The sequence below is a fragment of the Heterocephalus glaber genome, unplaced genomic scaffold (assembly GCF_053883595.1).
Source record: "Heterocephalus glaber isolate CG9 unplaced genomic scaffold, H.glaber_assembly_v1.0 deba00001373, whole genome shotgun sequence".
In the NCBI taxonomy this organism is placed as follows: domain Eukaryota; kingdom Metazoa; phylum Chordata; class Mammalia; order Rodentia; family Bathyergidae; genus Heterocephalus; species Heterocephalus glaber.
The window spans coordinates 14,543-35,502 of record NW_028258279.1 but is presented as its reverse complement, the minus strand read 5'-3'; the positions used below and the strand labels follow the sequence as shown (position 1 = coordinate 35,502).

The 20,960-nt window shown below is 53.0% G+C and overlaps 1 protein-coding gene across 4 annotated transcripts in view; it reads right to left on the bottom strand.

Moving 5' to 3' along the window:
- Positions 1–473: 473 nt before the first annotated feature.
- Positions 474–20,960, bottom strand: part of LOC110346155 (glutamine--fructose-6-phosphate aminotransferase [isomerizing] 1-like) — a 30,339-nt gene continuing 9,852 nt past the window's right edge. Inside the window, exons 3-14 of one of the 4 annotated variants that reach the window (XM_087211169.1) lie at positions 19,104–19,177; positions 18,518–18,609; positions 16,740–16,906; positions 16,147–16,301; positions 15,872–16,055; positions 11,618–11,676; positions 10,852–10,986; positions 9,989–10,050; positions 5,996–6,075; positions 5,625–5,742; positions 953–1,116; positions 474–852 (exon numbers count right to left, since the gene is read on the bottom strand). In XM_087211169.1, coding sequence (XP_087067295.1) covers positions 797–852; positions 953–1,116; positions 5,625–5,742; positions 5,996–6,075; positions 9,989–10,050; positions 10,852–10,986; positions 11,618–11,676; positions 15,872–16,055; positions 16,147–16,301; positions 16,740–16,906; positions 18,518–18,603 — 1,266 coding nt within the window. In that variant the 5' untranslated portion in view covers positions 18,604–18,609; positions 19,104–19,177 and the 3' untranslated portion in view covers positions 474–796. Of the gene's footprint in view, positions 853–952; positions 1,117–5,624; positions 5,743–5,995; positions 6,076–9,988; positions 10,051–10,851; positions 10,987–11,617; positions 11,677–12,096; positions 15,090–15,871; positions 16,056–16,146; positions 16,302–16,739; positions 16,907–18,517; positions 18,610–19,103; positions 19,178–20,960 lie in introns of those variants that run through there. The other 3 variants (XM_087211167.1, XM_087211170.1, XM_087211168.1) reach the window with 3 other exon arrangements.

Here is a 20,960-nt window from a genome sequence, read left to right as displayed (position 1 = left end):
CTAGATGGCCATTACAGAGACAGTTTGGCTGCAGGGGTTCAGGCCCATCTGAGGCATAGCATGAGTGATCTGGACCTGGCAGCCACCTTCTCTCACGTCTGCCGCCTGGGACAGAGCTGGACACAGCACAGTGAAGTGAGGGAAGGGAATTCTGTGAGGAAGCGGGACAGCAGGGCTCAGGAGGGGCCTTGGTGTTTGAAGGATCAGACCCTCGGGTGCTCTGAGGGTTGTGTTTCAGGGGAGCTCCGGATGAGCTGGAGGTCGTAATGTTCTATGATTAGAACAGGAGCTGCAAGAACCACCAGGTGGGCCGGCGAGAGAGCCAGGCCTGCCAGGAGGGCAAGGCACAGTGGGGAAAGGGCTGAGTGGGTGGGGCTGGGCTTCGGCCTGCGGGGTGGGCTGTGTGCTGTAGCAGGGGGTTTGGGTTCTGTGCTAAGTTCAGTGGGAAGCAGCAAGATGACAACAGGGTCTGATTCATGTTCTTAAAACTTTACTCAGTGGGCCGGGGATTTAGCTCAGTGGTTTCGCCGCCTGCTGTGCAGGCGGCAAGGACCCGAGTTCGATCCCTGGTACCAAAAAACAACTTTACTCAAGCTACCCCGTGGCGGTAGGTACCGTCGGGGGCAAGGGTGAGTGCAGGGAGACAGGCTCTGCTCATGGAGATGTGGTCCACAGTCCTCACCCCCATCACTGCAGACCTTGTCCTCAGAGAAGAAATAAAGCTGGGCCGTGGGACCATCCCGGGGAGCCGTGATGCAGGGGTCACACCAAGAAGATTCCTCTTTGGAGGTACAGGTCAGGCTCTCCACAGCTCCTCAGTTAGGCAAGTCACAAGCCACCCGCAGTCCTGCCCTGGTGGCCACGATGGGCAGAAGGAGACAGTGTCCCTTACAAGGGACACTTACAGTGTCCCCTTACAAGGCTGCTGCATGGACTCTCAGAGGACACCTGCCTTTCATGATTTGCTGCAGTTCCACTTGCAAGGTCTGGATGGCTCGAGATGGGTCATCACTAGCCGAGCATTTGACTCGGTGAATGGAGAGTTTCCCATCAGCCACTGTGGCGATGTCGTCATCCTCCAGGAAGATCACCCTGTTGGTGTGTTCTATGATGGCACTGCAGGGACACAAGGGCATCATAATTACCTCACTCTGGACAGTCACAGTCACTTACTGTTTCCCAAGAATGGGGTCAGCATCAGTGGCATTTTAAGAGTGACAGTGACAGCACACTAAAAAGATCAATTTCTGGTGAACCTTCCCCTCCTGTCCACACTCTCCCTCGGCTGTCAGGGTCACCCTAACCCTAACCTATCCCTAACCCATTGAAGGATGCGTAGAAACATTACATGATTTCTTCTGTAAACATTTTAGCTTATATCTCTAAAAGCCAAGGAATATTTTTAACCCACTAGAATACTCATATCATATCTGAAATTCATAGTTATTCCTTGATATCATCAAATATCTAATAAGTTCAAAATTCTTCTATAATCTCATGGATGTCTTTTTATACTTAACTTTTCTTCAAATCAAGAACCAAATCTTTCGAGGAATGCTCAGGAGCCAACATACTATTCGAAATTTTAAAGGGAAAGAAGAAACCATTTATCTTGCATTTTAAAGCAGTCTGACCTTTAGAATAACTCCATAGTTATTAAAACAGGTTTCTCTTTATAGAAATGATACAGCCAGTAAAAAAAGGAATGACAGAATTAGAATTATTATTTTAGGAACTCATTATTAATAGTTGTATTCAAGGATCATCCATGGCTAATGAAACTGGAAGGTAAAAAGCTGAGAAAGTTTTATAAGGGATGGATAAGGCTGACAATACTTGAACCCCTGATCGATCGTAGTACAAAAAGACAGACAATGAGACATCAGGTGCCTTCTGGAGGGAAGACACACCACCAACTATGTAATCTTGCAGAATAAGATTCAAACCTAAATTAAAAATTGAATATGATCAAACTTGTAGACATACGTAAACTCACTTACAGGAAACACAATGGACAGAAGATTCTGTTAAATAAAACTGTGGGGGTGTACTCAGAAAAATCCAGAGGGCAGGAAGCCCGAATGACCCAGTTTCTTAAGACACATACACACAGACAGAGCAAGACCCAAAGGGGACAAGATATGCTCTTCACTGAAATATGAGGTCACTGTGTTTATTTTTATAACTTTACACTAATGAAAAGTAGTAAAGATTTTTCCCTTCTGTCTCAGTTGCTTTTTCTTGTTGCTGAGCCAAAATACCCAACACCCAAAGTTAAAGGAAGAAAGGTTTATTTAGCTCACAGGTTGTACAGGTTTCAGTCCAAAATCGGCTGGCTCCAAGCACGGCAGAGGAGAAACAGTTCAAAGCAGGCAGAAGACAGCAAAAGCAAGCGACAAGAGACAAGCGGCAAGCCTCTTTCTGTTCCTTATATTGTACCCAGGCTGCAGCACTCACATCGTTAATCCCAGCACCCTTAATCCTAGCACTGCACCATGAATCAATCCCAGCATCACCCACCCCAGATCCAGCCACTCTGAAAAGGCCCACCTATAACTGCACGAGGCTTTGGGGGGAGATCTAGACAAGCCGTAACACCTTCAGATTGTGATAGGAGTTTTAAAAATAAATTTGGGTTAGAAAAGTGGGTGCATAAAAAATGCACATGATCAACAGCACAGGTCACACAAAACCACAAAGGCAGTACTGGGGAACTGGGGAGGGGGGTTCATTCCACCATGGACCACATCCACCTGCCTCTCTAAAAAAAATGCAAACCCCTGGTACAAAGTTAAAGAGCGCTATGGCTCTAAGAAGAGTTATCTCCACTCAGATTCTAGGGGACAAGATAAAGGACAGAAAGCCACTGCACTAGAAAAAGATGTTAAATAATACACACCCACTGTATAGGAAGTAAAAAATACAGAGGAAGAAGCAGGAATGGCCTGGATCACATCTCTGAGAAATAACACTGCTGACATGGTAGCACTGCCCTGCCGCAATGCTTGATCCATGTGTGTCTACATTTACATGTGCAGGTTGAAATATACTATTTTAACTTACAGAACAGATGGCAACACCATCCAGTCACGAGGATCACTGCTGTGAGGATTAAATCACCTCTATCAACCTGGGAGCTCTCCGAGATGTCTCGGGCCCCTGCTCCGTGGGATGGAGGTGAGCTCTGCGCCCTCACCTGGGGTCCACTGTGACGACTGAGGAGGCCCCGCACAGCCCCTGAGCACAGGCCAGCCCCACCAGGGCGTCACATGCTGTCTGCATGGCAGGGAGGGTGCCTGGTGTGGGTCTGTGAACCAGACACACACACGAGATGTAATCCCCAAAGATGTGCATGAACAGTATTTGGAGGTGGCACCTTTAAGAGGCAACTGGGTCACGAGGGACGAAGGGTTTAATGGGATACCATGGAAGTAGTTTTGTTACACAAGTGCACTCTCTGTCTTGCCCCGTGCTGCCCCCACTGTGTCGAGAGGCAGCTAGAAGACACCTCATCCTCCCCTGGGTCTAAAGCTCTTGTGCTCATCAACCCACAAAACAGTAATTTTTGAGAACTTCTGATGCAGCAAGAGATGCCAATACCATGCTCTCAGACGTCCCAGTCTCCAGAACCATGAGCTAAATTAGTCTCTAGTTTTACAAACTGCCTCGTCTTGAGTATTTTGTCACAGCAACAGAAAATGGACTAACAGCAGGTTTTCTTGTTTATATACTACAATTATAGAATCACTTTTTTACGTTTTAAAAACATAAGCAAACAAAAGAACCTTGAGGGTTTTAATTATAGCTCAGAATTTATAGATATCGGGGAGAATCAAGATTTTTAATTTTTTATTCGTTAAATTTTAAAATTTAATTCTCCTAACTTTAATGTTAAGCCCAGCTGAGCTCAGATCTGCTAGTTTTTGCAGGAAAGTTAGAAATGAGAATGTAGAATCTGTTCATATATTCGAGTTTCTTCTTGTTTCTCAGTGTTAATTTTTGTGGTCTTCTCCAAACATTTTTGCAGCTATTTTTATTAAACATTATTCTAAGAAATGTAATTAAAGCATTTTCCTTCAGCTGTGGTGAGTAGTACTGCTTTCTGTCTAACAAACACTTGCAGAGAGCCTGCCGTGCCTGGTCGAGTAAGGACTCCAAGGGACAAGGCAGGCACAGCCGTCCTTGCCCCGGCAGTGGAGGGTTTAGCAGCGGCTGCGGGGATTAGGACTCACTCACCTCTTCGAGCCGCCAGGGTTAGTGCTAACAGCCTTTCCACTGGAGTCCAAGTGTATCATTACAATGCCTACAAATCATCATCTCGTCTTCCTCCAGGCACTCATGCCTTTTCTAATTTTGAAACATCTAACATATTTCTTTCAGTATCAAATTTCTTTGATTGTAACTTAGGTACCACTGAGTGTAAGATCACAATTATTTTGCATGCTTCTAAGAAATAAAAATTTCAGCAAATTATAATTTCAAGATGACACTTATGGATACAAAAAGAATTGTATGTAAAACAATTGTGGGTCTTGGGATCAGTAAAATAGTATTCGCTTCTCACTGAAATGACGCTTTAGGAACAGTTAGGGAAGTGCTGCCCTTCGCTCAGTGTTGAAGATGATGCGGCCTGGCCTCTTGAAATGGGTCTCAGCCCTGGGTCTGGTTTCCTGTCTCTCCCTGCTTCCCAGGAGAGCGGGCCCAGAGTCCTCCCCGCCCAGAAGAGGACCCTCCTGGACGTTAGATGGGAGAGAAAAGCCACACAGAATGGAAAGAAACTTGGATGAAGGAGGTAATGCTGATATGTACAGCAACTTTGTATTTATAACAAGAAAGTATTTTACTTCGTTCTCTCTGTATCTCTCCTTTCCCCACTCTGTCCTTCCCATCCCCACACCTTCCTCACTTGCATGTGTGTGTGTGATGTAAGGAAAGAGTTTTGTTTCTAAAATTATTCTTTTTTTTTTTTTTGGTAGCAAGGATCAAACCCAGGCCCTTGTGCTTGTGGGGCAGATGGAAAAAAATTGTTCTTTTGAGAGTCGATGAGAGCTTGAGCTTTACATCCGACTGTACAAGCCCTCACTCTCTGGCCTCTGATTGAGGACAGGTCTGACACCACGCAAAGGCGGGGTGCAGTGAAGGAAGGACTGAGGCCTGTGCCCCATCTAGAGACTAAAGTGGAGCCCTCCAGACAGCGAGGGCAGGGAGCACAGCCCCAGGCGCTCCGATCGGTTAGGTTTTCGAAGAAGCTGCAAATCCAGGTTTTTATGTGAACTCTCCCAATTCTGAGATGTTGACAACTCACTCCATTTTCCCACAAGGTCCCAAACAGCGGCTCAGTGGGTCTGGGGTGTGGCCCCGGGGCGGCCCACAGCAGAAACACAGAGCCCAGCCACAGGAGGGTCGGGAGCAGGGGCACTGGGGCCTGGGCCGTGCCGGGTGCGAGAAAACAGCTCAGATGGGGTGAGCAGATGGTTGGGCCAGGGATGGTGCTCCGCTCCGCGGCAGAGCACTTGCCTGCCCTGTACAGGGCCCGCCGCTGGCATGGGGCGGGGGAGACGGTGGTAGGCAATCACTTACTGTTTACATAATCCCAGGAAAGGAAGACAAAAAGGTTTTGTTACCTTGCATCTGAAGCAAAGAAGAATTCCATGGCTTTGTCGCCCACAGCGTGAAGGCAGGTGGAGCTGTCCAGCCTCTTCATCCTCTTTTTACAGATATTCTTCACATTCTCAACATTGCCTAGTATATAAAGGAATCAGTTGCAAACCCCCAGAGCCTACTTCATTTGCATAACATGTGGCAAGGAACCCATTTCCCCTTTGAATATGTGTGGGAGAAATTTGCAATTTTTAGCTTTGGTTGTGTCAGCCAAATCATGTAAAAGCTCCCCAAAGAGTACAGCACCACTGCAAGAGCATTTTAATGGCAAGAGGGCGGCTGCTGAGCCTGAGACACTGGCCCTCACTGTTCAGGTCTTCCCCGGGAAGCTTACATGTCCTGTATACGACGGGGATCTGCTCCTTGGAGCGTTTGTATTTGCTGCGCACTCCGATGAGCAGTGGGCTGCCTCTCCTGGAGGGAGAAGCAAGCATCGTTAGCCATGCCACCGACACCCCGGCCTGGGTGTCCTCCTAGCACCCGAGGTGGAGTCCCAGAATCCAGCCCTATCCCTGGAGCAGAGAATTGTTTGGGCCCCATAGGGTGGACACCCTGACCACAGATGTTCCAAGGCTCTGACAGGGGCCCCAGGCCAGCATGTGATGCAGCTCATGAACACCGTGTCACCCACCTGTCCCACAACCTGCGGACCTGTCCCCAGCTTAGCAGGACTCGAAACTCCTGCAGCTCAGGAGTCCCCACAGGTGACTCACCCCACCCCCAGGTGGGTCACAGTGGCTGGGTGCTTACATCAGAACAGACTCTGACAGTGTAAGGAGCACAGGGTCTCCGCTCCACCTTCATCGGCCCTGGTCTGCAAGAGCAGGTGCGCTCGATGCCCAGGACCAGCCAACGACTCCCATTTGTGTCCCCTTTCACCCAGCTCAGGTGTTCTCTTGCTTCCTGGGCCCCCAGCTAGCGACTCCTGAGTGTTCAGCTGGCGCCTCCAGACTCACCCCAATACAGATTGAAAGTATTTGGAAAAAATGCCTTGGTATTGAACACATACAGATTTTGGGGGGTCATTATTCACTAAGCTATAAAGTATAACAACTATTTCTATAACATTTACATTTCGTTAGGATAAATAATCTAGAAGTGACTTGAAGTGTATGGGAGGATATTTCTAAGTTATATGCATATATTATGCCATTTTATTTCTATGTTTTTCAGGGCAAGTGGTTCATCCTTCCTTTTCCTTCTCCCCTTCCATTCTCTCTCCCTCCCCCCCCCACCCCGCCGGGGATTAAGAACCAAACAGAGGGCCTCACACATGCTATCAAGTGCTCCACCGCTGAGCTACCTCCCCAGCCCTTTTTAGGTTTTACTTTGAGAACAGGCTCTTGCTAAGTTGTCCGGTCTAGCCTCGAACTATGATTGGCCTGACTCAGTAGCTAGAATTACAGGAAAGCTATACCATTTTTATAAGGGACTTGACCGTCCAGGGATTTGATATGTGCAGGAGGACTGATTCCAGGACCCCTGGAGATGTGGATGGAAGACTACTCAGCTTTGTGGGCTACTGAAGGCAATTTCCAGGTGATTTTCTCTGCCTGAGTGACATTTCATAGATGAAGTTTAGAATCTGACCTATACAACATGAACTAGGTGAAAGAGACAGTGGTTTTCCCCAGGTATGATCTTGGGGGAATTTCTGTAGCTGAGCAAGGGAGAACTTGGGTGTCCTTCCTGCCAGCACCTGGCTCTCTGAGCACAGTGGAAGGGCTTTATGGTATTCCCTTCCGATCCACAACTTCTACCAGTGAATGCGTTTACGGTATTATTCCATGAATTTTAATGGCATCTTGCCTTTAAAATCTACTTCTTTGTTTCTCCTTAGAAATGACAACATACAAATAAAATTTATAATGGATGTGCATAAAACGGGAGGATCATTTCTGTAGCTCACATACTCGAGACCTCCGATTCTTAGAATCCAGGAAGGTAAAGTTGCTCCTTTCCCCTGTGGGATATGTTCTAAGACTGCTGGGTGGATACCTAAAACTATGGATAGTGGCAAACCCTATATATCAAAGATTTTCTATACATACATAATATCTATGATGTTTAATTTATAAATCAGGCACATTAATAGACTAACAGTAACTAATAACACAACAATACACTGTAATAATAAATGCTATTTTAAACTTATAATTCCTTATTTCTGGAATTTCTCACGGAACCTTGCCCATAGGTAACTGAAATTTTGAAAAGCAAAACTGGGTAAGGGGGACGCCTATAGTTACTAAGGAGTGTGAGCTTTTATCCACCACATGTTAACTTACAGAAAAGAGAACAGAGGGCTACGGTCAGAGCTGAGTGGTAAAGCATGTGCCTAGTGTGCCAAGTTTGATCCCCAGCACCGAAACAAATAAGCAAAAAACTCAAAACACACTAAGACTGTTTTTATAAGACCATTTATGAGAGCTGTATCAGACATTTTAACGCAGTATAATGGGGCAATATTTTACCTCAGGCAATTCCCTACAAATGTAGATCAATGAACTAATGAACAACTTGTCCATTAACCTGAATCCAGCCCACATATATGCATTTGGCCTGCTAATCTGACTCAGTGCAGATCCTTAATATTTGCTCAGGTCTAAGAGACCTTGGTTTCCAGTAGAGGTGATCTGTTTGATCCCTCTTCTGACTTCTCGAAGTATGGTAGAAAGTTTGTAGCATTGAGACAGGTGCTGTGAGGACCCTGAATATTTTGGAGTCTTTTATTGTGACTAAAGCAGATCAGAGACAGTTCCAAGTCCACAGGGAACTAGCTCCAACTGCCTTCCCAATAATGCCTGTGAGGAAGTGTATGCTCATCTACTCTTCTTGGCAAATGGCACCCCCAAATCTTATTGCTGTACATTGAACTCTGTGGTTTCTTGAGACTTTGAGACAAAGAATTCTCCCAAGATATCCAAAAGATTGTCCAGAAGGCTACAGAGCCAAAAGTAATAGGCAATGTAGAAAAATTAAGCTTTATTGCTTCTTCGGGCTGCCTTCTGCAGCCATTTTAAATAGTAATAGCAGATATTGTCATATTTTAAAAGAGCCTTCTAAATTTAATAGCAGCCAATCAGTAGTTTGTAATCCTGTGATAAAATTAGAAGGAACTAAATTCTAAATGTTAAATTAGTTTCAGTCCTAGGAAAAATAAAATCATGCTAAATTCGTATCATTTCCTGCACCATCACTCTCAGAGTCTTCGAAGGACAGCTTCAGCCTCTGTCTCAGCCTCCCAGGACCTCAGGAGCACTCTCCTTGGCTCCCCTGGGCTTCAGCAGGAAGCCTGCAGCCCAGCATGGCCCTTTAGAGTGGATCCTCCTCCCACGTGTCCATGCCCTACCAGCCTGAAAACTGCAGGGGCCACGTGCACCCCAGCTGTGCCCTGCAGTCCTCCACGCCTGGCCCCGGCAGACATCTGTAGGCACACTCTGAGACCAGAAGTCCCCCAGAGCCCCTCTGCCCTCCACCATCCCCAACACCCCACCGAGTGCTGTCTTATCCTGTAAGACGATGCTCTTGCTATCTGCCCCTAGGATGGCATCTGCTCCCCCTGGCTCCCGGGGCACAGGCCCTGCCAGCCCCATCACAGATCATCAGAACCCTCTGCCCTTCTCCGTCTTGTCCCCAAGAGCAGAGACCGGGTCAGGTGCCACCAGGTCCCCAGGAACCTGCACGCACTGAGTGCTCAGTGAACACTGGATGGCATATGAAATATAACACTGCAGGATGGCACTTAGTCTGCTTCTGTGAATTCAAGCGGTGCTGGGCACCACGGAAGGGGGTAGGACCGAGGGACATGTGGTCTGATCCCAGCTCTCCAGGCTGATTCAGGGATGCCTCTGACATGAAGGTGTCGAGACCTTCAAGGGCAGGTTCTGAGCCTTCAAGGGCTTTCCAGTACTGAGTCTAAATCTATGTGCACTTTGGTTCTCAGTTCCATGTTCACAATTTTCCCTGCTTTTACATAGACGGACATCTCCAAAACTGGATACGCTTCAAGCCCCACAAAACCAGGGTCTGGCCCTGGTGTACAGTTTCATTTTTTATTTGAATTTGTTGTCAACGTCTAAAAATCTGGAGATCTCTCACAAAAATCCGACTTTCTGGTTTCTCTTTTTTAAAAAATTAGGTGCTGTAGTATCACCGGTGACAGAGATGGTGGGGTGCCTTCTCTGGGTTGAGCCACAGTTGTGCCTCAGATCCAGCAAAGCGCCTTCCAGTTAGCCCAAGGGCCTACCCTCCCTTCCTGCCTCAAGCCAGGTGATTTCATCTCATGCATTTATTTATTATGGAGATCTCAATGAATCGGCCTCACCTTGTGGCTACCGCTTCTCCTGGGTAGTGCAAGCTCTTGAAAACCAATGCAAATGTGCCTTCCTGGAAGCACAGGAGAGAAGGGTGAAGGGTGCCCGTCCTGCACAGAGCAGCTGCTGCAGCCTGCTGCCCAGGCAGTCTCCCGACCCTTCTTCCTGGCAGGTAGTCCTGGGGTCGGTCACTCGGGGCACCAAACGTAGGAGCAGCTTGTGCAGGGACAGAACAGGAGAGAACAAAACAGAAGCACACTGCAGTGGCAAAGACCAGAACTTGTGAGTTTCATGACGAGCAGCATAAACCTCATGTGTTTGGGGAGACCCACCGGGCCCAGCAGGGATGCCCACCCCTGGAGCCATCTGGAGGCATGGGCACAACTGAAACTGCTTTCTCCTCCTGGGAGGGGCCGCCTCTTGGACAGTCTCCTCAGTGTGAGGGGACTTTGCTCCCTGGGTCTAGCCCTGGGGGACATCCAGTTTCTCTCGCTCTCTCCCTCAGGTCATTCCCTTCAGCATGGAGATACATGTGCTCTGCTATCTGCCATGTACACTGTCATAAGCACAATCCTCCCTCGGAGGCGCAACCCTCTCCTGTCTCTGGGCTGAATGTCTGCACTCTTCTAAAATCAAACAGCTCAACTTTCCCTGCCTGTCTCCCGCAAGGCCCTTTCTGTTGGGTGTCACTGCCCACATCGCAGCACTCTCTACTCCACGGGATGTAGCACCCCAAGGGCAGGCGTTTTAGGGGGGGCCATCGTTCATCCTCAGTACTTTCATTCTTAGTATTTTGTGCAAATTGGCCTGATAAATGCTTATGAAAAATGAAGGAACAAAGGAATGATTTAGAAAAATGGGACCTGTTACTCACCAACTGCTGAATGACTCTCTCGACCAGTGTTGAAAAAGTAATGTCCTCAGTTTCCCTGTTGTCAAACACGTATTTGATCAGCTTGGCGATGGTCTCCGTGTCTGTTTCCGACTCAAACTCGTAGCCTTTGCTTTCCTGGAACATGGGGTTGGACATGAGGTGACAGATAATGGTCACCGCACAATGCTGGCCTGGCCAACCCCTTCTGGTCCCCTCTGATTTGACTTAAGGCGAGAACAAGTACAACTGGGAAGGGACAAAAGCCTGTTTGCCAGAATCACACAGCCAAGTGCTTCTGAGTCATCTCAGTATTCCTTGAGATCATTCTTCTTTGGGAACTTGTCCTTGCCAGCAATCTGGATATTGCAAAATACCAGCAGTCAAAACGATAACTTATGTTGGATCAAACTGACCACATCCTGACCGACACCATACAAGCTTTCGATATCGGGAACACTCACCGTCTGACTTCCCACCCGCATTCCAGCTGGTATACGAGTCCCGCGGCCACTTCACTGAAACCAATTCATGCTACTCTGAGTCTCTGACGCTGCAGTCGCCCTTGATAAATGTGAGTGCCCTGGCTTCTCCCTAGGCAGGATCTGAGCCGCAAGGCTCAGGGGGCTGAGGCTGATGCTGTGTGACATGGCCGAGGGTGAGTCTCCCTCCGCTGCTGCACTTGTTGCAGAAAGAAATGAGCTGGTTGGGAAGTTTCTGGGGAAATCAAGACCACTCGATCCAGACGTGGCCCAGGGAAATGTCTTACCAGAAATTTCCTCAGATCTTTGTAATTTGTGGTGATCCCATTATGGATGACAACAAATTCTGAAAGAAAAGTTTAGTGAAGACGAAAACGCTGTCAAGAAATGAAGTTTGCCTGCCTCGCAAGCGCAAGGTCCCGAGTTCGATTCCCCAGGACCAAAACAAACAAACAAACAAACAACAAAAAACCCAAGAAATGAAGTTTAAGTCAGATGCGAAAGAAAACGATTTGATGGCTTGCAAGAACTCCGGAAACTGACCCCTACAAAGACTTCTGTTAAGCAAGTTTCGTTCACAGTGATCAGGACTGATATCTGCAATGTCTTTCAGTGACAAGACCACCAGCCCGACCTTGCAGAAAGTTCTTACTGCATTCTACAGGATTTTCAAATATGTCTAGTGAGGGATAACTAACTCATCATGGGCCGGAAATGACTCCAGTCCTTTCCACCAGGACTTTGACTCAAAGGAGTCACAAACTAATGGTTTGCAGATGTGCTTTATTTGATTCACACTGTATTATAAAAATACTTGAGTTTAACACTTTAGAGTTTCACTTTAAAATCCTTAGGGGAAACCCCTGAAGTTGTGAGATCCCTACGCTCCCCAATTTTCCTGTGCTGCTCGCTAGCCGGGTGAGCCCAGCAGCCTCTCCCACCCTGGGACCCCGGGGCACACCCCTTGCTGTGGGGGCTCCCTGCACAGGGGGGACCTCCGCAGACCTGGGAGCCCAGGGGGTGAGGGTTCCTCTCCATCAGCAGCACAATGCCTCAGAAAGTGGCTGAAGAGTGAGGAGCGGCAGGGCAGGCACTACCCGGCCCGACAGTGGAGGAGGACAGTAGTCACTTCCCTTCATCCTGGATGGGGGGTTCTCTATTCCTCGAGATCTGGTAATCATCTGGGATTGTCTGGATATCAGGTACCAGGTACCTTCAAAAGCACTCTATTATTCACTGACCCTTTGTGCTGTGTCTCCAATTCAATTTTTTTCTTCCGCTATTTTTTCTATTTCACATTTTAAAACTTTTTCTGTTTGTTTTTTCTTTATGTTGGTCACCATAACTTCTGCGCTTTTTTTTTTTTTTAAAGAAAATCTGTTTTCGTGCAGTCACACAAAAAAATGAGAGGGCTTGAATAGGACAAGCCTATGCTTAAAACATTACCATTATGTGTTGAACTATGTATCACATGGTGCCCTGTAAACATGTACAATTTTAGGGTTTTTATGTATCAGTCTGACTGTCTCCCTCCCTTTCTCCAGGGTTTTGTTTTTCATCATATGTTGTGGGATTACTTCTTTACGTTATTTTCTTAACTGTCACATTTCTCTTTCATCTCAGACTTATTTATTCCCTAGAGTTCGTATTTTCCTTGCAAAAGCTTTCTTTTCCCATTGTGGGACTGAACCAACAGCTTCACCCCACTGAATGAGGCCCGCAGCCCTGACAAAACATCTGTGTGATTTTCCACGCTCTCCAGAATCACTGAGGAGTCTGAGGAGTGCTGTGAGCCCTTGCTCTTGGCTTTGCTGCTTTCAGTTACTCATCCTGAGTCCCAGCAGGAGCCCACGCTTGCTCAGAGGGAGTTCTTGGAGGCTTTCTGCTCTGAGGTCACAGCAGGAGTTACTGTCTGTACTAAAGTGGGGGTCTCTGGTGGGGCTCACTGTGACCTTAGGGTGGAGGCGGGAGGCCGGAGCTGCACTGCAACCTCACAGCGCACCGGGAGACGCGCGCTGACCCTCTGTGTGCCACTGGCCAGGCCGCCCCTCAGGTGAGCAGGACCCCGCAGGCAGGCCTACATGCCTGTCAGCGCACCACTTGGGAGGCTGAGACAGGCGGGTCCCTGGGAATTCGAGGCCAGGCTGGGCCACCTAGGAAGCGCCAGTCTCAAAAGAAGGGCCCTCGGAGCCTGAGCCCGGGGCTCACGCCGCTCCCTGTGTGCCCAGCTGGCTGCACCAGGAGGCCACCGTGCGGGACGTGATCGTCCACCATGAGGCGGGGGCCGCCCTGGTCACCGTGGTCAACAGCAAGGTCACCTACGCCAAGTTCCGGAAGCTCTTCCCAGAGTAGACGCCGGCCGGGAGCTGTACTGACTCAGCCTCAGCAGAGCAGGCAGGTGTGGTGGCCGCGGTCCTCGCACTTCCTGGCAGCCGCTGGTCAGTGGCCGGTGTGAGGGGAAACTGGTTGTGCCAGGCGTGGTGTGACCCAGCACTCGGGAGGCTGAGGCAGGAGGATCAGCGTGAGTCCGAGGTGGCCCTGTGAGACCCCGGGTCCCGTGTCCCGGCCAGGAAGACAGAGCGGTCCCCGAACAGGACAGCAGGACCGTCCCCACAGTGGGGGCTCTGCTCGGCATCCCCACGGCTGAGCGGTATGCAGGACAGCCAAGCTCACGCCTCTCCGATGGCCTCGTGGTGAGAACACACCGCGGCAGAGTCTGGTTTTCTTTGTTCTGTAATTTTAATTCTGTGTGATCTTTAAAGAGAAGTGTTACGTGGGGCGGGGATTTAGCTCAGTGGTTTCGCCGCCTGCTGCGCAAGCGCAAGGACCCGAGTTCAATCCCCGGTACCAAAGAAAAAAGTGTTCAGTGAAAATAACATTTCAGAAGCCAGGCCTGGTGGCAAACACCTGTAGTCCTGAATGCGGGAGGCTGAGGCAGGAGGGTCTCCCTGCGCTCAAGGGAGGTACATGGCGAGACCCTGTCTCCAAACAGCAGCAAATGAGAGTTGGGAAAAGCAAAGCGGACACATTACCCCAGGACGCCCGCTGGCCAGCGGGTGCGCTCCCCGGGTCGGTGGGCTTTCCCGGCAGGGTCTCCGTGGGGCCCGGGCTGTGTTCCGCTGCGACCCCCACAGCCGGCCCCTCGGAGCTGCAGTACCTGGGTCACAGGTCGCCGCGGCCTGGACACCCTGGGTCCTGCTGCAGACGCCGTAGGAGGGGGCCGGGGTCCCTGTCCCTGTGTCCACTCCGTCCCCACCCGACCGGCACTGTCAGCCCTGCAGCAGCTTCTGTTGAGGCCAATGACGTCGGTGACGAAGGTGTTGGCCCCGATGAAGTCGCCGGCGGCGATGATGTTGGTGCAGCTGGGGCCGGGCCTGGGGCTCTGCTCTCGGACCCAGGCACTCAGGGATGGCAGCGCAGGCAGCATCAGCTTTGCCGGGGACTGGGCTGGGTGCGCAAGGATGTAGCCCAGGGACTCCGGCAGGTTGGTGCCCGCCACAAACAGGCCCCCTGCATGGGAGGAGCGGGTTACACAGATGTGGCCTGTGAGCCCCAGCCGGGGCCAAGGACGTCCCAAGGCCCATGGGGGGGAACAGTAAAGTCCCAAGACGTCCACGTCCCGCTCTCTCGCGTGTCGGACACCAGCAGCCCCAGGAACTGGGGACTGGCAGTGTCCAGTGGTTCCCTCGGTGTGGACCCCACAATGTAAGAAATGCAGGTGACCGGGGCCGGGCGCTGAGAGTCCTGGTCCCTGAAAGACTGAGAGAGGGACAGAAGGAAGGAGAGAGGGACAGAAGAACGGAGATCTCGAGAGCAGGAGACAGATGCAGCCAGGTGGGGAACTGGGGCAGCCCCTGTGCAGGGCCCACGCCTGCAGGCTCTGTCTCCTCAGAGTGGAGGCGCTGGGTGAACCGGGCACGCGTGTGTGCAGTGCACGTGTCTGAGAAACCCTCGTGGGATGCCGCAGCTGCAAACATACCTCGGGTGGGCACCTGGGCGGGAAGTCCTACCCTCCACACTGCTGCATGGAGGATGTGGGTGTGCACGGGACACACGAGCGTGTGTGCACGCATGTGAATGTGATACACACCTTTGTGTGCACAGGGATCGGTGTAAGTGCACGTCTGGTCCACACAAGTGTGTGTCACACACATGCACTGGTGCCTAAGTGTGTTATGCACACAGGTGTAGTCACACATGCTTCCATGCTCATGCGTGTTTGTGTATCGAGTAGTGTGCAGGTCTTGTGCATATGATCCTAGACATGCACGTGTGCACACAGACCGGTATCAGTGTACTGTAAACGTGCGTCCCATACGCCTGTGCATGCCCACGTACGAGTGGCTATAGAAAGTACATGTATTATCTGTGTGCTTCCGTGGGTAGGCGTGTTTCCTGTGTGCTTGTGCTTGTGAGCATAACGTGCATGCCCCCACGTGCGTGCACACCCATGTCTGTGTGCATGCTGTCCCTGTGTTTGGGAGCCACACCGGGGTGGTGCCGGCCGGGCTGTCTGTGTGGGGCCCTGCTGGCCCCCGTACCTGGCCGGCTGCAGCTCTTCATGGTCTCCAGGTAGCGGATGAGCGCCTGGCTCTTCACCTGGTCGCCCCACCAGTAGGGGATACCGGGCCAGAGCTCAGGGTGCCGGGCCACAGTGGCCTCATCCTCGTAGGACAGCAGGACCTGCTGGCCGCTCGCCCACAGCTGCAGCAGCGTGGGGACCTCCTGCAGAGTTGGAGTGGTGGGCGGGGAATGGGGTCCCGAGGCCCAGGTGCGCCCCCCTGCCAGTCGAGCCGCCACCCTGCCCTGCACTCACCCCCAGGGACACAGCGCGGCCCCCAAAATGTTCTTGATGCAGGTGACCAGGTACTCGTGCAGGTCCTCGCCGAGCCCCTTGAAGTTCCTGCAGGCCACGACCAGCACCTTGCGCGGGTGCTGCTGCAGCCTCTCCGAGATCTCCGTGAGCATGTCCTGGGGCCAGGCAGGGGAGGCCAGGGGACACGGGGAGAGGCCACGGGGACACGGGGAGAGGTCATGGGGACACAGTGAGGCCAGGGGACATGGGGAGAGGTCACAGACATGCAGGGTGAGCTGCAGACAGCGTGGGGACACAGGGAGAGGAGGGCTGCGAGGCTGCACGCCTGTGTGCGTGCGTGTGCGCGTGAGCGAAGCCCAGCGCAGGGCCGGTGATGAGGCAGGAGGTGCCGCGTCCGGAGACCCCGGGTCCCCTCAGCTCGCAGGGGGACAAGGGCCGGCAGCGAGCCCTCAGCGGCGAGCCCTCGGCGGCCTGAACGCGGGCTGCAGCCCGAGGACCCCACTGCCGCGTCAGGGTCAGGTCCGGGGTCCGGGGGGTCCGGGGGCTCCGGGGGCTCCGGGTGCAACAGCCCCAGGCCCCGCTGCCGCGCTCACCTCCGCCAGGGCCGTGGTGTAGACCACGTGCGCGAAGTGCAGGTTCCGCCGTCAGCTGCTGGGCTCCTGGGCCAGCTGCTCCGAGACGTCCAGCGTCTGCACGCGCCGTGGGCCTCAGCGCTGTCGCCCGGCCGGCCGGGTCCCCGCTGTGCCCCCCGCGTCTGCGTCTGCAGGACCCAGGGCCCACCCAGGGCCGGGACAGAGAAGCCGGGCGGGGAGGTGGCGCACGCCTGTCATCCCAGCACTCGGGAGGCCGAGGCAGGACGATCCCTGCGAGGTTGAGGCCAGCCCGGGCTCCACAGTGAGTTCAAGGCCAGCCTGGACTATGTGGTGAGAGCCAGTCCCCAAAGCCCAGTGCGAAACAAAAGTAACAGAGAAAGTAAAAAGCTAATATGAACACTAACTAGAGCAACACAAGATAATCCTGAAAACAAAAACAGAACGTGAAGTAGTGAAATGACTAAGGATGAAAGAGCAAAATCGTAATATGTACATTAGCAAAAAAGGGGCAAACCATATCGTGAGAGCAAAATTCAACACTAGTAAAAGAAGGAAAACAATAATGAAAAAGCAAAAGTTAACACTCATAGAACACAAACTAATAATGAAAAAGCAAAAACTGGCATTAGGAAGATGAACACCAACTGACAATTAAAATCAACCTGCCTCAAAAGGGCAAGGTCCTGAGTTCGATTTCCAGTACCAAAAAAAAAAAAGTCAATCAATCAAATATTAATGTAAAGACAGAAAATGAAAAACTGTTTTCCCTCCCTGTGCCCAAAATAATAAGAAAAAGTGAAATATATGAACATATGAAAGAAAAATAAAATGGTTCATATTCCCTGTCTCGACCCAAAATAATAATGAAAAAGCAAAGAACAACGTAAAAAAGGAAAAGGAAATGCTCCTATACTTTCACCCAAACTAACTGGGTAAAAAAGCAAGACTTAATGTAAAAATAAAATGAAGGAAAAGAAAACAGAATTATGCTCTCTACACAGAATAGTAACGAAAAAGCAAAAACTGATATTAAAGCAAAATAGTAAAAGAAACAAAACAGTCAAGAAAAAGCAAAAGTTATTCTCCCACTACCCAAACTATCAGAAAAGGTTAAGAAAAGTTAACATTCAGAAGGAAGCCAGCAAGGGTCACACCCGCTATCCTCTCAGGAGGCTGAGGCAGGAGGATTTCAAGTTCCAGCCCAGCCTGGACAACTTTGGGAGACCCCGGCTTAAAAGAAAACCGGCAAGTTGCCTCCTCAAGGCATCAGATAATCCCACAAAATCACTCTGTTGGGGCGGGGTACAGGGTCTTGCTCTGTAGTCCAGGCTGAACTCATTATGCAGAGGAAACTCGTGGAAAACCTCCTGCCTCAGCCTCCCGAGTACTGGGACTACAATCGTGCGCCACCTCCCCCTCCTTAGTGTTGTCAGGCCAGGGGGCTCCTCGGGCCTGGCCGCTCCCTGCCCTGTGGGCTGCACGGGGCCTGCACAGAGAGAAGCGGTACCACAGGCCGAGCAGGGAGCAGAGCGTGAGGAGGGACACACGAGGATGGGTGGGGGGTTTCGCCATGTTCCAAAGAAACAACTCAGCCACCCCTCCCGCTGCCTCGGCCGCCTCTGGAAACCGGGCTCCGACAGCGGCGGGGTGGGAGAGCTGGGGTCCCCAACACGGCCGGGAGGGGCGGGCAGCCTGGCGCGGGTTGTGGGGAGCGGGCTGGTGGGTGGGTGGGTGCGCTCCCAGCACGCGCCGCCGAGCACTCGCGGGCCTGAGCTCACCTGGGAGGGACAGCAGGTGCAGTGGGACATCCCACAGCCACGGGCACAGCCCCGAAGTTGCCGGTGACGCTCAGCTGTCTGGCCATGGTGACCTGCGGGGGCGGGCGGAGAGGTTAACCCACAGTTCGGGGTGAAGGGGCACTGTCATGGGCTGAGCTGCTTCTCCAAAGGTTTGTTGATTGACTCCCTGGCCCCAAGACCTCAGGATGCAGCTCGTGGGGACGAGTCTTAAAGAGCCGTGAAGGTAAACTGAGTCCCCAGTACGCTGAGGGCTCCAGATGTCACCCGGGTCCCGGGAATCCGGCGTGGGGACGTGGACGCCCCAGGAATCGGGAAGTGCCACACCCAGGCCCCGGCCCCGCCCCGGCCCCCGCCTGTTGGCTTTCTAGACCCAAGAAAGTGCCGAGCTGCCCCCCCCATGCCCCGAATATGAACCCGCCCGCGGTCACCCCCGTCAGTAAACACGCAGGGCACACGCCCGGAGCCCTGTCTGCCTTGTCCGTGTCCCTCTGTCTGCTGTGTGTCTTGACTCTCGCGCTCTCTCCTCCCCACCCCTCGGCACGTGCTAGTCGAGGGAGTAACAAACCTCCCGGTCCGCACACTGCTCCAAGTCTCCGGGCCCCGCACACCGGGACAGCTCTCCCTGCGCGGCTGGGGTCCCTGCAGGGAAATCTGGGTAAAACGCGAACCGGTTGCCCCCCCCCGCCCCCGCAGCACTCAGGGCCCCCGAGAGCAGCCTCAGAACAGCGGCCCTGGGAGTGGCAGCGCTCCAGCCTCTGAGTCCAGGTGCTGATTACAAACCAGAGGCTTAGCCGGGCGTGGGGGCGCGCCTGTCGGCCCAGCACCAGGGAGGCTGAGGCAGGAGGATCTCTGAGAGTTTGAGGCCAGCCCGGACTGCACAGTGAGACCTTGTCTCCAAAAACACACCCCAAAACCAAACAGAAGGAACACCAGGCCCTCTCCAGCAGGCTTGGCACCCACGTTCCAGAGGAGACCGGCCGGCGCTTTCCCATCCCTCCCTCCCTCCCGGCAGAGATTGACTAGCAAAGTCAGCTTTGCAGACGGGCTCGCAGGCGGGCCCCCGGGCCGCTGTGCGGATGCTCCCATTCGTTCCTCCCTTCCTTTGCTGAGGCAGGGCCTCGCCATGCAGCCCAGGCTGGCCTTGAACGCACGGAGACCCTCCTGCCTCAGCCTCCCGAGTGCCGGGATGGCAGGCGTGCGCCCCTGCCCGGCGCCTCCTCGTGTTTTGTTAAGGGTGTCACTCCGCGGTCTTCACTGTCATTTTCACAGCCCGACCCGTCCCTGCTCTTCTCTCTGTCACCACCTCTGTCTTCTCAGGGTTTGTTTTCCGCTTTCCCTGACGCGGCTTCCCTGAGCCCCAGCTGCTCCCGGCGCCCCTCGGCCCCTCTGTGGCCCCACTGTGCTTTCCTCCGCTCGCCGTCTCCCTCTGGGTCTCGCACCCAGGGCTGGAGAGTCTCCGTCCCCCCGCAGGGCAAGGAGGGCCTGGCTCAGGGACACCGCCTGGTGTCTCAGGGTCTGCAGGCGGGCAGCAGGCCAGGCCCCAGGGGGCCCCAGCCGACACCGACAGCCCCCGCCGACCACTTCCAGGGACCCTCCCCGAGCTCTCCTGCCGCAGTTCCCCCAGGGCCCAGTGGGGACCAGCAGAGACCCACAGCGGGTCTGAGTGGGGAGGACTCGCCGGACCGAGGTGGGGCCCGCGCCCTGCCCAAGGCGCTGGGCACCCGGGTGGGGGGCGGGCGTCGAGCTCTGGGGGAGCTGGCTCGGCCCCGAGTCTGCACACCGAGTTCGCTTCTGCCCCCTGCACTTCGCCGGGGTGACTCCCGGAGCCTGCAGCCCCGTGGCCGAGCCTCAGGACGGGACGTGCGGGCAGGGACACCCCGCCTTCTCTCAGGAGTGGGGTCGAGGCGCGGCCGGGAGGCTGGACAGGCCCCAGGGTTTGCCTGCTCCTCCAGCCTGAGCCACAGGAAGCCGAGCTCCGCCCCAGGAGGACAGGACCCCGCCCAGGGTGGCCCAGAGAGACCCCACCTCCCGGGGTCCAGGGGTGCAGGCATCTTGTGTTCCAGAATGTTCCTCGGCAGGCCCGCCCGCCAGCCCTCAGGACGAGCAGGCTTTCGGCAGACGGGCCACGCTCTGGCTCTCGCTCTGCCCCTGGAAAGCTCCCGGCGGGTGGGGCTGGCGCCCGGGGCCTCAGCTGCCCTAGACCTTCACCTCATCCCTGACTCTGCCTCAGCCCAACCTACCCTCCTGGGTCTGGGGCCTCGCCCTGCCCTAGGCTCGCCGCCCCAGTGCCAGCCCTGAGATCCCACAGGCCACACCCCTTTTCTGGTGGCCTCGCCCACGGGGCCCCAGCAGCCAATCGCGGTGGGGGGGACTTTCGGCAGGGCGGTGAGATTAGGCCCCACCCACCACCAACCAATTCTGG